At 45.4% G+C, this 15,238-nt stretch overlaps 1 protein-coding gene across 2 annotated transcripts in view; it reads right to left on the bottom strand.

The window, feature by feature from the left end:
• Positions 1 to 15,238, bottom strand: part of PPP3CC (protein phosphatase 3 catalytic subunit gamma) — a 45,401-nt gene that overhangs the window by 9,598 nt on the left and 20,565 nt on the right. For both annotated transcript variants that reach the window (XM_066567410.1, XM_066567411.1), the window contains exons 3-8: positions 13,701 to 13,825; positions 6,068 to 6,179; positions 3,724 to 3,869; positions 1,993 to 2,132; positions 989 to 1,066; positions 818 to 912 (exon numbers count right to left, since the gene is read on the bottom strand). In XM_066567410.1, the coding sequence (XP_066423507.1) occupies positions 818 to 912; positions 989 to 1,066; positions 1,993 to 2,132; positions 3,724 to 3,869; positions 6,068 to 6,179; positions 13,701 to 13,825 (696 nt within the window). The remainder of the gene's footprint in view (positions 1 to 817; positions 913 to 988; positions 1,067 to 1,992; positions 2,133 to 3,723; positions 3,870 to 6,067; positions 6,180 to 13,700; positions 13,826 to 15,238) is intronic.

Here is a 15,238-nt window from a genome sequence, read left to right as displayed (position 1 = left end):
AGCTTCTGTGGGAAGGCAGCACCCATCAAAAGGGCTCCATTCTCCTGTGGCTGGGAATGAAAGCTTTATTCCAGGCCTTATGACTCCAGAGTTAATTGCCACAGTAACACATTAAGTCAACCACTTCAGCTCAGCACACAAAGCTCTCTTTCATTCCAGGCACAAGAATGTGACTGGAGGAGAGGGTTTGTATCAAAAATAGAGTGGTTTTTGTATCAAAAGCAGTGTGGTGGCAGCTGGAGCAGGGCAGGGATTGTCACTCTGTGCTGGGCACTGGGGAGGTGCCTCGAGGGCTGTGTCCAGTTCTGGTCCCCTCACTGAGACCTGGAGGGGCTGGAGTGAATCCAGGGAAGGGAACAGAGCTGGGGAAGGGTCTGGAGCCCCAGGAGGGGCTGAGGGAGCTGGGCAGGGGCTGAGCCTGGAGCAAAGGAGGCTCAGGGGCCCTTGTGGCTCTGCACAGCTCCTGCCAGGAGGGCACAGCCGGGGGGGCCGGGCTGTGCTCCAGGGAACAGGGACAGGAGCAGAGGGAACGGCCTCAGGCTGGGCCAGGGCAGGCTCAGGGTGGGCACTGCAGGAATTTCCCCATGGAAAGGGGGCTCAGGGCTTGGCACTGCCCAGGGAGGGCTGGAGTGCCCAGCCCTGGAGGTGCCCCAGGAAGGGCTGGACATGGCACTCAGTGCCAAGGTGGGGATTGGGCACAGGTTGGACTCAATGGCTTGGATCTCTTTTCCAATGAAATTATCCTATGATTTTGGGAGGGCAGAGTGAGAGAGGGATTTCCTGACCTCCCCCAAGACCAGCAGAGCCTTAGGCTTACCCTTGTTGTTATAGACATCTAAGTAATTTGGTGCAGAGAAGATTGTGATTAACGAGGGAAAGCCCGTGGTCTGGCTCTTCCTGTACATTCGATACCTGCAAAACAAGGCACGAGTTAAACCCGGCTTAGCACAGCCCAAACCCCGCCCAGCCCCGGGGCTGCAGCACTCACCCAGCGTCCTGGGCTTCGTGAGCTCGGATTACGGATAACAAACTATTGTTCTGCAAAAATTCACACACTGCAGGGTAACTGCAAAACAAAAGGGAGGAGAACTCAGCTGTGAGCAAAGGAGAGCACAGAACTCGGGTGGTCTTGGTTTCTGGGAGCAGCCACTTGCAGAAAACATCCAGTTTCTGTCCAGCACCTCAAAATATGTTTTATTCAAAAATTATTCCAATGATATATTTTTATATAAAAATTAATTGCAAAGGGTTCTGTTAAACCCTTCCTATAAGTGGACTGTCAGCACAAATCCTTCTTTTTTAGCAAGGAAAATATTTCCTAGAGATCCAGATGCTGCAAATCACTCATAGAGCCAGTCCAAAGAAGCATCTCTGCTGCTTGAGATCCCAATTCTACAAAGTAACTTATCCAAAGACAGCTCAATATTCAAATTTGTCCAAAGACACCTCAATATCCAAAGACAGCTCAATATTTAAACTTATTCAAAGACAGCTCAATATTCACAGAATCACAGAATGATGAGGTTGGAAGAGATCTCTAAGATCATTGAGTCCAACCTGTGCCCTCACACCTCAACCAGACTATGGCACCAAGTGCCATGTCCAGTCTGCTTTTAAACACATCCAGAGATGGTGACTCCACCACCTCCCTGGGAAGAGCATTCCAGTGCTTTATTATTCTTTTGGTGAAAAATTTTTTCTTAAAATCCATCCTATACCTTCCCTGACATAGCAAATTTATCCAAAGACAGCTCAATAGCCAAAGACAGCTCAATATTTAAACTTATCCAAAGACAGCTCAATAGCCAAAGACAGCTCAATATTTAACCTTATCCAAAGACAGCTCAATACTCAAAGAAGCAAGAAACAAACAAGAATTTGTATATCAGAGCCAAGTGAGGAGAATTTCATGTAGACTGCAAAGCCCCACAGAGTGGCCTGAGCAGTGATTTTAGTGTGAGGAGAAAGAAATGCCCCCTGAACACCCCTCACCTGTAGAAATAGGAGCAGCCTCGGACAGTGTTGTGGGCAAAATGCTCCAGGGTTTTCTCGTTGCCGTAATCCTCGGAGGGATCCGACCACAGCAGGTCACACATCGGACCAAAGGCTGGAGGCTCCTTGAACCTGTCTAACTGGAGAGGGGACACAACATCAGCAGGAGCTGGGCCAGGATTCCTCTTAGCTGGGGGCTGTGTGCATGTCCTGGATTGCCAAGCAAGTTGTGCTCTATTCACCATCTGGATGGCAGCTGGCTTCTGTTAATTGGGCAGTTTTCCTGATCTCTTCCACAGCCACTCCTCCCTCTGGGGAGACATCTGCTGATAAGAGGCCATTGAATGTCCCTGCATGGCTGATAAGAACTGCAGCATCCCATTGGGAGATGTGAGCCCAGAGGGAGGAGCCAAGCATTCCTACCCGGATATAATCTGGAGATTCTGGAACACCAGCCAAGCATTCCTACCCAGATAGAATCTGGAGATCCTGGAACACCAGCCAAGCATTCCTGCCTGGATATAATCTGGAGATTCTGGAACACCAGCCAAGCATTCCTACCTGGATATAATCTGGAGATCCTGGAACACCAGCCAAGCATTCCTACCTGGATATAATCTGGAGATTCTGGAACACCAGCCAAGCATTGCTACCTGGATATAATCTGGAGATTCTGGAACACCAGCACGGCTTCTCCACTGGATTTCCCAGAGGAGCAGCAGCTGCCTCTCCTTCCCCTGGATCTTCAGAGGAAGAGACTCCACCCTTCTCCAGGATCCCTGCTCCAGCAGAACCAGCCCTGGCACTGCAGGAGGGCTGAGCCACAATTCCAATGGTTCTGCTGCCCACACCCTGACCCACAGGGTGTCAGGCTGGGTTCTGACTCTGGCACTGTTGGTTTAGTTCACTGCATTGTTGATTTTATCCTTTTATTTTCTTCCCCATTAAAGAACTGTTATTCCTGCTCCCATATTTTTGCCTGAGAGCCCCTTAATTTAAAATTTATAGCAATTCAGAGAGGGGGTTTGCATTTTCCATTTCAGGGACACTCCTGCCTTCCTTAGCAGACACCTGGCTTTCAAACCAAGACAGTACAAATCACCAGTGGGATGGGGCTGCTGTGGGACACCTCTCAAGCTGTTTTATTTTCTAGCATCAGTCTCATTACTTGGTTATGACAATGGGAGGATTTATCAGCTCACATTTTAGGCAGCAGACAAAGAACTCAATGTTACAACTCACTTTAAAAGTTTTTTGACCAATCACACCAAGCAAAAGCACACTGACAGTAGTTCTACCCAACCACTATAAGCACACGTACCTTTGGTTAAAACAATGTTTGCTTATTTTGAATACAATACCTGCTTGTAAGTCTTAAAACACAATGCACACAGCTCTGTTATTAAGCTTACAACTTCCTAATATCTTGTTAGATAAACTTTTCTGTAGCTTATGGATTTATTTTAGACAAGCATTAATACACAGGCCATTGTTCTACTTGCTTTTACTTTTCGACTTTTTACATAATTTTTCTGCTGACCAATCTCATGGCTACTGCTTAGCTCTAATCACAGTTCTGTTGTTTCTGAGGCCTGTCTTTTTTAGCTTTCTCAAAACCCTCTGATTTTATGGATTCCCACAAATTCCCACCCATCCCAGCCCCAAATCCACACAGGAGTGAACCCCGTGGGGAACTGGGAGGGAAGGGAAAAGCTCCTGGAGCTGACTTACTTTCCTAATGTCATCTAGACACGTGATTTCTGGAGACAGGCCCCCGTGGACACACAGGAATTGCTGGTTGAGGAGGGCAGCAAGAGGAAGACAGTCGAAGGTGTCCATGCACGCGTCGTACACTCGCTCCGAGTACTTGATTCGACCTGCAGGGAGGAATCCAATCAAGCTCTGATCACCTCAAGTGATCAATAAACTGATCAATAAACTCCAGGAACCCAGTTCCAAAATCAAAATGGCTCACAGATCAAACTTTGCACCTGGTAGTGAAAATACTGCTTTAAAATCAGCAGCGTATTGGTGAAAATACTGATTTAGATTAAAACTTTGCACCTGTGTATTCCTGCAAATGCTACTTTAAAATGAACTCTGCACCTGTGTATTGGTGAAAATACTGATTTAGAATCAGCAGTGTATTTGTGAAAATATTGATTTAGAATCAACTCTGCACCTGTGTGTTTGTAAAAATGCTGATTTGGAATCAAACTTTGCACCTGTGTATTCTTGAAAATGCTGATTTAAAATCACCTGTGTATTGGTGAAAATACTGATTTAGATTTAAACTTTGCACCTGTGTATTCTTGAAAATGCTGATTTAGAATCAAACTCTGCACCTGTGTATTCCTGAAAATACTGATTTGGAATCAACTCTGCACTTGTGTATTGGTGAAAATACTGATTTAAAATCACCTGTGTATTGGTGAAAATACTGATTTAGATTCAACTCTGTACCTGGAATTAACTCTGCACCTGGGCATTTGTGAAAATACTGATTTGGAATCAAATTCTGCACTTGTGTATTGGTGAAAATACTGATTTAAAATCACCTTGTATTGGTGAAAATACTGATTTAGATTCAATCTTTGCACCTGTGTATTCCTGAAATTACTGATTTAAAATCAACTCTGCACCTGTGTATTCCTGAAAATGCTGATTTAGATTAAAACTCTGCACCTGTGCATTTGTGAAAATACTGATTTAGATTAAAACGCTGCACCTGGGTATTTGGAAAATAAGTGTTGGGTGTGTAAAAGAAAAGTTTTTTTTTTATCTGAAATTGGACAATATTCGTGTCCCTTCAATTTATTTTCCAGAATACCTGCACTGAGATCAGCACAAAGGAGATGAGGTGTTCCCACATCATGAAAACTGGGATCATGTAATAAATTTGGGATGCTGGAGCCCCCCCATCACTCCCCACAGCCCTGCTGCACCTCCAGACTCATCCTGGCTGCTGAATTTGGCACAGCAGCATCACACAGCCATGGGGGCAGGAATTGCTTTTCCACAGGTCCTGGGAGGCAGGATTTGCCCACAGGAATGGATCTTCCAGGGATGACAATTCCAGGGATTCCTCACCCCAGCAGAGGGGAAGAAGATGTTCCCATACATCAATCACAGCCTTTCCAAAGCAGTTTGGCTCTTACACCAAAGCTCAAATCTGCTCAGAAATATCCTCAGGGAAAGGGAAAAGCAGCACCTCCTGTTCTCCAAAGGGAAAAACCCAACCCCAGCACCTGGTTCAGACTGGGCCCAGCTCAGCAGGAGCTCACCTGTGTGCAGGTGAGGGGCACAGCTTCCAGCACAGAGCTGGGAGGTGTTTTCCAGCTCATTCCTGAGTTAACAGAACAGGGACTCATCCCCTCTGAGCCTTCCCCCATCCACCAGCACCCAGAGCTGATGGGATAAAGATTGGATTTGTGGCCTTGCCCAGAATTATCTCTGGAGGTCGGGTCCTTGAGCAAGAATTCCCTAAAGGAGCTTTGCATTGAGTTCTCCACCTCTTTTATTCCTTGGAATGACAGACACCCATCATTCCCTGACCTTTCCTCAGCACTGCTTGAAAAACATTCAAATGCTGTGCACAAACCCATCTTTTCACTGAAAAAACCATTTGAAAGGTAAATGATCCTCCCCAGTGCAAACAGGGAGGAGCAAATCCTTCCCCCATTCCAGCTCCAATCACTGATCCCAGCTGCACAATCTGGAGCTGGAAGGCTTTTGGCACTGATTACATGTTGCTGGGGCTGGAAGTCAGGGAGGGGAGGATGTGTGTGCCTGGCTCATCAGGACAGAAGTGTTCCCATTTCTTCCATCCACACTCAGGCTTTGAAACCAAAAGACCACATTTGGTGCTTAGCAGAACTTAAAGATTTGGGGTTTGGGGTATTTTTTATAGCAGAAGAGCAGGAAAACAAGACAACAGGTTTTTACAGCTCTGATGCCACTCAGAGGCACAAAAATTGAAGCCCACGCCTTCTCACAACACCTTTTTTTAAAAAAATATATTTTAAAATGTATTATTTAAATGGATTCAAATCCTTCTCCCACTGCTGATACTTACATTCCTGCTTGAAGGTGAAGTATTCTGTGAGGTGCCTGCACTCGTGGTTCCCTCGAAGGAGGAACAACGTTTTGGGATGATTTATCTTTAAACTCCATAAATACAGCACGCACTGCAAGAGAGGCAAACAGGCCATGTCATAAAATCCTTTCCCAGGGTACTCATCAGCCTCAGACTGCACTAAGAGGTTCTGGGAAGACACCCAAAGTGGAACCCAGCTCCATAATGGGCAGTGGATCTTCTCCTGGCCAAGTGGGGAAAAGCCACCGGGATTTCTCTATATTAGGGCTGGCTTGGAGAAGTGACAAATGAGGTCGTGGCCAACAGAAAACAGCTCGGGGCTGGGTGGGGGCAGCTTTGCTTCCAGCACAAACCAAAGGAAAAAAAAACCCTTTTGTAGAGCAGCAAAGCAGAAGCAGCTGTTTGCTCCAGATGTTCCACTGGGATGGAGACCAGCGAGAGGAGCAGGCAAAGACATTTGTCCACAAAACACCCGGAAAATTCAACTTCACCTTCCCCACTGATTCCCCCCCCCACTGGTTTTTCTGCTTATGCTACAGTCATGTGAAGTTCAAGCTCAAAACAGGAAAAGCTGAGCCCAAAAAACAAGCTTAGCTTAGCAAAGCTCTCTGGCTTTGAAAAGGGCTTTCCACATCCCCTCTGCGAGCGGCAGCACCTGCAAAACGGCGCCTTTGATGAGGCACAGACCAAAGTCAGGCTGAAATGGGGTTTGGAGCAGAAATATTTCATGCTGGCTTCCCAAAAAAGCCTGAGGGAAGGGCTGGGAGGGCTCACTCAGCCCGGTGTGCTCGGGCTGACAGCAGCAGAGCTGTTATCTCACACTGGGAAGTGTTATCACATTTCCCTCCTTGCTGTGGAGTGCTGGAAGGACAATCCATAGGGACAGCAAGCTCCAGGAGCTGGATTAAAGGCTCTAAGAGGAGCTTACCCTGCAGGCTGACAGGCTGCAGAACACGCCTGGGAAACAGGAACCACCACCAAGTGTGTTTTACACCCTCCAAAATTCCCCATCTGGGGCACAGATCCCCAGGAAGCAGCTGGGAACAACCAAAACCCAACCGAAGCAGTTCCCAGTTGGTTCCCAGCACAGCCAGCTTAGATCTGGTGGTGCTGAAACACTGAACCTGTTGAAGCACTGAACCCTCCAAAATCCCCAAACTGGGGCACAGATCCCCAGGAACCAGCTGGGAACAACCAGAACCCAACTGAAGCAGTTCCCAAATGGTTCCCAGCACAGCCAGCTTAGATCTGGTGGTGTTGAAGCACTGAACCTGCAAGGTAAGCTCTGCATGAATCATCCCAGCTGATCCCAAGAACCCTGAGGAGCTGTAAAGCACTGCCTGTGTCTCACTTGGAATTCAAGCCCACATTAACAACTTGATTAATTGGGAATTCCAAAAGAGAACGGGGCCAAGGCCAGTAGCAAAATCATGTTTTATTGCATCTGTTACCAGGAGGAATGCTCTCAACAAAACCATTTATAATTATTCTGGGATTTAAAGCTTTAACCTCCCTGTGCTTGCAAGAGAAATGTCACTTTTCTGGGCTGGCAGGAGAGCTCTGAGGCTGCTATAAATGAACCAAATGACTTGGAGGAAGAAGCAGCCCTGGCATCAAAGCAAGGCAGAGATGCAGCATCAATAGGGGAGGGTTTGGGATGCATGGAGGGTTGGCAGCCTGCAGAAGAGAGATTTTTAAAACACATTTGAAGGGGCTTAAAGTGAAATGGGGTTGAATTTGGCACCACAATTCTTCCTGGACACAGCAGGGACATGGAGAGAGACCATTCCCTGTGGCTGGAGGCACTTCCCAAGGATGTGGGGACTGCCAGGTACCAGGAGGACACGGAGTAAAGGACATTGGAGAGCCCTCGAGGGCTCCAGAGGGGCTGGAATGAGGAATGAGGGAGTTTCTACACTTGCATGCCTCGGATTCTTCCTGGTGTTTTGCAAAGATCCCTTTTCCAGGAATTGATTCCTGCCTGTTTGCAACAGCCAAGGAGCAAATCCAGGCAGTCACAGCTTTTTGGGTTTAAATCATCTTAAATAATCTCCTTCTCTCCTTACTCTGCCTCTCTGTGTGAATCCCAAAGCCAAGGCTTTGATCCACTTGGAAAGTGAAAGCTCAGCAGGACACAGGGAGGGAATTCCAAGAGGAATTGGGACTTGCAACCCCAAAAATGCAAGAGGGGCTGGTACCAAACCTGCCCCCACCATGACCTCTCTCACCATTCCCCAAACCTGGCATTTGTAAGGAACTTTTACACACAGAGCTTGCCAGAGCGGGAACAGAGGCAAAACTCCCAAATCCAGCCCACAAATCCACCTTCACTCCCACTTCACAGGGCTGACTGGACCTCTTTTATGTTATTCTGGATCTCTTTTATGTTATTCTGGATCTCTTTTATGTTACTCTGGGTCTCTTTTATGTTACTCTGGATCTCTTTAATATTATTCTGGATAAAAAGTGCATTAAATCAAGATTGACATATAATTCCATAATTAGACAGCAATCACGTGTCCCATCATAACTGGATTGGAAGAACTGGCCTGGAAAGGTGCATGCCATTATCACACCACTTTTCCTGATAAATTCCCTCTTTCCATGGATTCTGTTCCTGGCCATAACAATTCACTTTCTAATTTAACAAAATCATTCTGTTCATTGTATTCCAGCTTTGTGGACTGAGATGATCCTTCCCTACCACGAGCACAGACCTCTCTTGTGCCATTCTGGGATTTGGCACTAAAAGCTGAATGAAAGAAGCATTTTTCCCACTGGGAATCCTTCAGCAGGGCCCTGCCTCATCAGCAGCTCCCAATGGGGGGATTTCCATGGGAAATCAGGGAGTTCATCCTGATTTCCATGCTGCCTGTGAGCCCTGCACTCTGGAGCTGGGATCTGTGGCCAGCAAACCCTTCCCAGAGTCCCCTTCCAGCAGCATTCCAGCTTTCACACGCTTCTTCCCTCCCCTCTCCCCTCACAATTCTTTAAATAAAAAAAAAACCACCAAACCATCAACCAATCCACTCTCTGTGGCCTCATTATACTGGGAATTCATGTTTTTAAATGAGAATTTCCCTAAGCCAGAGGCCCAGCAAGAATTTGTTGAATGATTTGTTGCTGATATCCAGCTGAGCTGATGAACTGAGAGGCTTGGGGAGGGGCTGGGGCTTTCAAAGGTTTTGTCTGAGCCACAAATCCCTCCTTGTACCTGGACAACCAAACACCTGGAGCCACAGGGAGCACCTGGAAGGGAAATTTGGCCCTTACACCTCCTTGGCCCCCAGTCTGGCATCGTTTCCTGCAATTAAACCCTCCCCTCCTGTTTCATTCTGTTAAAAGGTCACAGTTATGGAACTGTGGAATATCCTGAGCTGGAAGGAATCCACAGGGATCCCAAGGCCTGGCTCTGCCCAGGACAGCCCCAGCTGCTCAGATCATCTCCCCATGAATGCCCAGCTTGGTGTGGTGACTCATGAGGCTGCTGCTACTGCTCCAAACCTTCCCAGAGGTCACACCACAGGGAAAACCTGGATGTTTGCCCATCTGGGATACTCCAAACCTGCTGTTGTTTCATTACAGAAAGCAGATTTTGTGCATTCAGGTGGGAATCTCTTCCAGCACAGTGGGTGTGTGGCATTCACATTCTCTAAAAAAAATCCCTTCACCCAGGATTTTTCTCCTGGGAAGCTGAGAAGCCTCAGAGAAAAGGAAAACAATTCTTATCTCAGTTGCTTCTCCTGTGTTGTGCTCCTGTGGAATGTGTTTGGAGATTGTTTACCCACAGGTGATTGTTCCATTGGATTCTGCTGGGAGTTGTTTTGACTCTTTGGCCAGTCAGGGCCAAGCTGTGTTAAAAATTCTGTAGAGTCACAAGTTTTCATTATTATCTTTTAAACATTTAGTAAGTGTCCTTTCTGTATTCTTTAGTATAATCTGGTATTCTTTAATATAATATTATAAAGTAATAAATTAGCCTTCTGAGAACATGGAGTCAGATTCATCATTCCTGCCCTCATTGGGGAATTTCCCAGTAAAAAAAACCAGTAGGTGGAAGGGAGAAGGATATGGGGATGAAAACTTCTGGATTCTGCCTTATCCTGATGTTTGGAGTGTGTTTGCTGTGCCCATCAAAGCCCACCCTGAGCTGTGGGATCAGAGGGATTTTCCAGGGGGAATCTCTGGCAGGGGAAAGGGAGAGAGGAGAGGAAAAAGCAGCAGCAAATTAAAGATTTCTGTCCCACCACCTCAGTTCTCCAAGGCCATACATCCTCTTGGAATTCTTCCATATTATCACAGGCAGAGAGGACAAGGGGGATTTGAACTAAAAGGGGATTTAGATGGGATATTGGGAAGAGTTCCTCATCCAAGGCCAGGTTGGCCAGGGCTTAGAGCAACCTGGGATAGTGGAAGGTGTCCCTGCCCAGGGCTGGAACAGGATGGGATGTAAGGTTCTTTCCAAGCCAAACCATTCTATGATTTTGTGATGATCCCAGCATGGAGAGATAAAGGTGCTGATCCCCAGCACTTCTGGAGATCTGAGAGTAAAAGCTCCATGTCAGATCAATCCTGGGCTAAGAGCAGAGAGTGGGAGCAGGACTTTTCCACCCTGGATCCACACAATCCATACACAGACACAGGGCCCAACACCTCTCATTTGAAGGCTCAAAAATAAAAAATCAAAAAAAATCCACCTTTTCTCTCAGAAGGAGCTGCTGTTCTGGGATTTAATCCCTTTTCCAGGTGAACACTGCAAACCCAGCTGAGCCATCCAGAGGAACAGTGGGATGTGTCCTTCCCCTTCCTCCCTGGGGGCTCCTCCTGCCAGCAGCACCCCAAAGCCCAGAGATCCCAGCAGCCCCAGCTCTGCCTCCTCTGTCCCTGCTCCTCGTCACACCTTGGCTCCCTGTCAGGATTCCAGAGCCTGGGGCTGGAAGGGAGCCAGGGGCTGCTGGAGCTCAAGCTGTCAGCCCTGCTCTCCCTAAATCCTCTGCAGAATCCTTCAAAGAACCCCTTGCACTCATCCCTGACAGCTCCTTCCCAAGATTCCTCTGCAGAGCCAGAGGCTCAGCTGTTCCTGCAGCCTCTTTTTTCCAAGAGGAATCACTCCCTCTGTTATTCCAGCTGATTTCTGCCACATTTCAGGCCCCTACTCCCCCAAAAGCTTTTCCTTACATTGCTTCCAACTGGGAGAAGTGCTCCACTTCCACTCAGCCCTGTCTCTGTGAATCCAGCTGGCTGCAATCCCTTGGGATTTGTGGCATTTGCTAAGAGCTGTCCCTTCCTGTCCCATCCCAGCTCTGCACTGAGCCAGCAGCAGCCTGGGGGCTCCACTCCATCCTTTATACTCCCAGTTTCTTGGGCATGGAATCCCAGGGAGCTGCAAACCCTGTCACAGCCCAGGTGACTCCTGCTCCTCTCTCCTGACCCTATTCCAAGGTTTTCAGAGGGAAGCACTGACTCAGGCTCGTGGCTCTTTCTCCTCCTGCTCCATCCTGAACTGTGCAGCTTTTCCAACATTTCCTTCTTGCTGCTTGCTGGGATCCTGTTGGAACTCTGGATACTGAGAATTTTAAACTTTCTGTGCTGAAAGTTTAAAATTTGACTTAAGAGACTTCCAAAATTAATTGATAGCACTGAGATTATGGATGTGTAGTTAGTTAGAAGTGTGTGATAACACAGAGTATAAAACTTAAGAATTTTAGAATATAGAAATAAATATAAAGCAAGACAGAGGTTTTAGGGCAAAGACAGGTTGTTCTTCTTTACCTTCTTCTTCCTTCTTCTTCATGGGTTTGGGTGGTATTTTGTAATTAGAAAAGTCCACATTACAAGCTTCCAAAGATCAGTTATTAAGTTCAAAAGGAAAAGAATCTAAGTGTCATTTCTTAATTAAATAGTTCAGTCTTAAAAGAACAGTTAGCCATTTTGTGCCTTACTAATAAAAAGCTACAAAACTCAGAGCTGTGGGACTGTTTCACTGATAAAAGATAACAAACACCTAAGTCCAAACATGAGCACCCACCTCAAGTGCCTTCAATCCCACCCTCCAGAACCCACAGGATCCTGTGGCCTGCACCAGCACCATCAAATGTCCCTCTCCTGTCCCTGAGTGACAGCCCCAAGTGACATTAAAAGCACCCCAGAAGGCAGAGGTCAGGCTTTAACCCCATCACTGCCACTTCACTGTCCCTGCCTGAGGATCCAAAGATGGGGACATCATTTCCCTGCCCAAAATCACACTGGGAGTTATCAGCATTGCCTTCACCCCATGCAGAACCCCACTGGAGGGGAAATCCAGCAGGAGAGATCTGGGGTTGGTGTTTGGGCTGATTCTGAGCTGGATTTGATCTCATTCTGGGCTGAATTTGACTGATTTGGAGCTGTATTTCATTGATTCTGAGCTGTATTTTATTGTGCTGCATTTGAACTGATTCCAAGCTGCATTTAATTGATTCTAAGCTGAATTTTACTGATTTTGAGCCATATTTTACTGATTCTGAGGTGTATTTAATTGATTCTGAGCTGTATTTAATTGATTCTGAGCTGTGTTTTATTGTGCTGAATTTTACTGATTTAGACCTGCATTTTACTGATTCTGAGCAGCATTTAATTGATTCTGAGCTGAATTTTAATGATCTTGAGCTGATTTTAACTGATTTTAGCTGAATTTTACTGAGCTGCATTTGAACTGATTCTGATTTGAATTTTATTGATTTGGAGCCGCATTTAATTGGTTCTGAGCTAAACTTGAACTGATTTTGAGCTGCATTTGAACTGATTCTGAGGTGTATTTTACAGAATTTGTATTTTACTGATTCTGAGCTGCATTTAATTGATTCTGAGCTAAATTTGAACTGATTTTGAGCTGCATTGAATTTGAACTGATTCTGAGGCGTATTTTACAGAATTTGAGCTGTATTTTACTGATTCTGAGCTGCATTTTACTGATTCTGAGCCGAATTTGAACTGATTCTGAGGTGTAGTTTACAGAATTTGTATTTTAATGATTCTGAGCTAAATTCGAACTGATTCTGAGCTGCATTTTACTGATTCTGAGCTAAACTTGAACTGATTTTGAGCTGCATTTTATTGATTCTGAGATGAATTTTACTGATTTTGAGCTGCATTTGAACTGATTCTGAGCTGAATTTTACTGATTCTGAGCTGAATTGAACTGATTTTGAGGTGTATTTTACAGAATTTGAGCTGCATTTTACTGATTCTGAGCTGCATTTGAACTGATTCTGAAATGAATTTTACTGATTCTGAGCTGCATTTTACTGATTCTGAGATGAATTTTACTGATTCTGAGGTGAATTTTCTGATTCTGAGCTGCATTTGAGCTGATTCTGAGGTGAATTTTACTGATTCTGAGGTGAATTTGAACTGATTCTGAGGTGAATTTTACTGATTCTGAGGTGAATTTGAACTGATTCTGAGGTGAATTTTACTGATTCTGAGCTGCATTTTACTGATTCTGAGCTGCATTTTCCTGATTCTGAGGTAAATTTGAAGTGATTTTGAGCTGGTTTTAACTGACTGAGCTCTACTTTAACCAAGGTTCAACACTTTGGGTTCCTTCAGCCCCAGCAGCCCCAATGGTCACCTCTATACTGAAGTAGCCTCTGTCCACGTAGTCCCCCAGGAAGAGGTAGCGGGTGTTATTGGGTGATCCTCCCACTTCAAACAGCTTCATCAGGTCAAAGAACTGCCCATGGATGTCACCACACACTGGGAGAGCAAAAACAGCACAAAAGAAAGGACAGAATTACCACGCTAAGAAAAGCAAGGTCACGGCAGCAGCGAGGAGCAGAGCGAGCACCGGCAAAATCCTCCCTTGTGAGAGCTGAGCTGAGTTAAAAAACCTTGGGGGTGGAAGGAACAGGGCAAAAAAACCTGCTGGGGTTATCCAGGTTGTTATTCAGGAATTGAGCCGTGAGCTCTAGTGGAATATGGGTCTCCTCTCCAGGTCTCACAAGCTCTTGGGGATCTATTTCACACCCAGGATAGCTCAGCTGCCTCCGAAGGCATAAAATCAGCAGCATGGCTTCTGGGGTAGTGTTGGAAATAAAGAGGTTTTAATAAAAGGCAAAATAACAAAAACCCTTTGCAGAGAAAAACCCAGCCAGGTGCAAGAGGTCCTTGCCCCTGGTAAACACCTCACAAAATCAATTCATTCCTTTGTTCTCTTATTTTTCTAGTGAATTGCTCAGGTGGGACTTTTTGGCTCCTGTCTAATTGGCTATCCTTAAGTTTGAGGTGAAGTCCTCCAAACCTATGAGATGTCTTTTCACCTGACTGAGGAGAGAAAATTCTGAGCTTATTTCCTTTTTTAAGAGGTCAAAAGACAGTTTTGTCACTCCGTCAACAGGGAGCACATTCCTATGTGAAAAACGCCAATCACTTGTTTTTAAAATTTTACAAGTTTAATGGTTATAAAAATAGTAATATAATTAGAGTAATAAAAATTTGAACAATTGAGATTAGGAATAAAAACAAAGAGTTAGGGATAGTCCAGGTACCTCTTTCTGGGCAAAATAAGCCTGAAAAGGAACCCACATTAACAGAGGATTAACCCTTAAAGCAACAGCCTGTTGCACATTCATACACCCCATCCATGATGCATAAATTCCATTCAAACACAGGATTCTGTCTGGGCAGTGTCAGCTTCTTCCTCTGAATCCTAGCATGAGCAAGGTGGGAAGAAGTTCATTTCTTTTGATAATGGAGCAATAAATTCTCTTTCTCTGAAAGATTCAGGTGTCCTGTGGCTGCTATCTTGGTATGAGTACCTCATTCCTTTCTTTAAAAAATACCCCACATTCACAGTTTCTATTTTAACCACAAAAGTTCCATTTTAACTACAAAACTACCTTGACCATCCTATTAAAACGTTAATACAGCACTACTAATCAATACAACACAACACATAAATAAAATAAACTCCTGAAATAAAATAAAGCTCCTGAAATAAACCTGGGATTAAGCCCTGCTAAGATTCAGCCCCTTCATCTTCTGCCATTGCTCCAGCATGCCATGTCCAGGCTTTTAAACACATCCAGAGATGGTGATTCTACCACTCCCTGGGAAGAGCATTCCAGTGCTTTATTATTCTTTTGGTAAATTTTTTTTTTCCTAATATCC

This window comes from Molothrus aeneus, chromosome 29 (assembly GCF_037042795.1).
Source record: "Molothrus aeneus isolate 106 chromosome 29, BPBGC_Maene_1.0, whole genome shotgun sequence".
NCBI classification, from domain to species: Eukaryota; Metazoa; Chordata; class Aves; order Passeriformes; family Icteridae; genus Molothrus; species Molothrus aeneus.
This window is presented reverse-complemented; position numbering and strand designations above follow the sequence as displayed.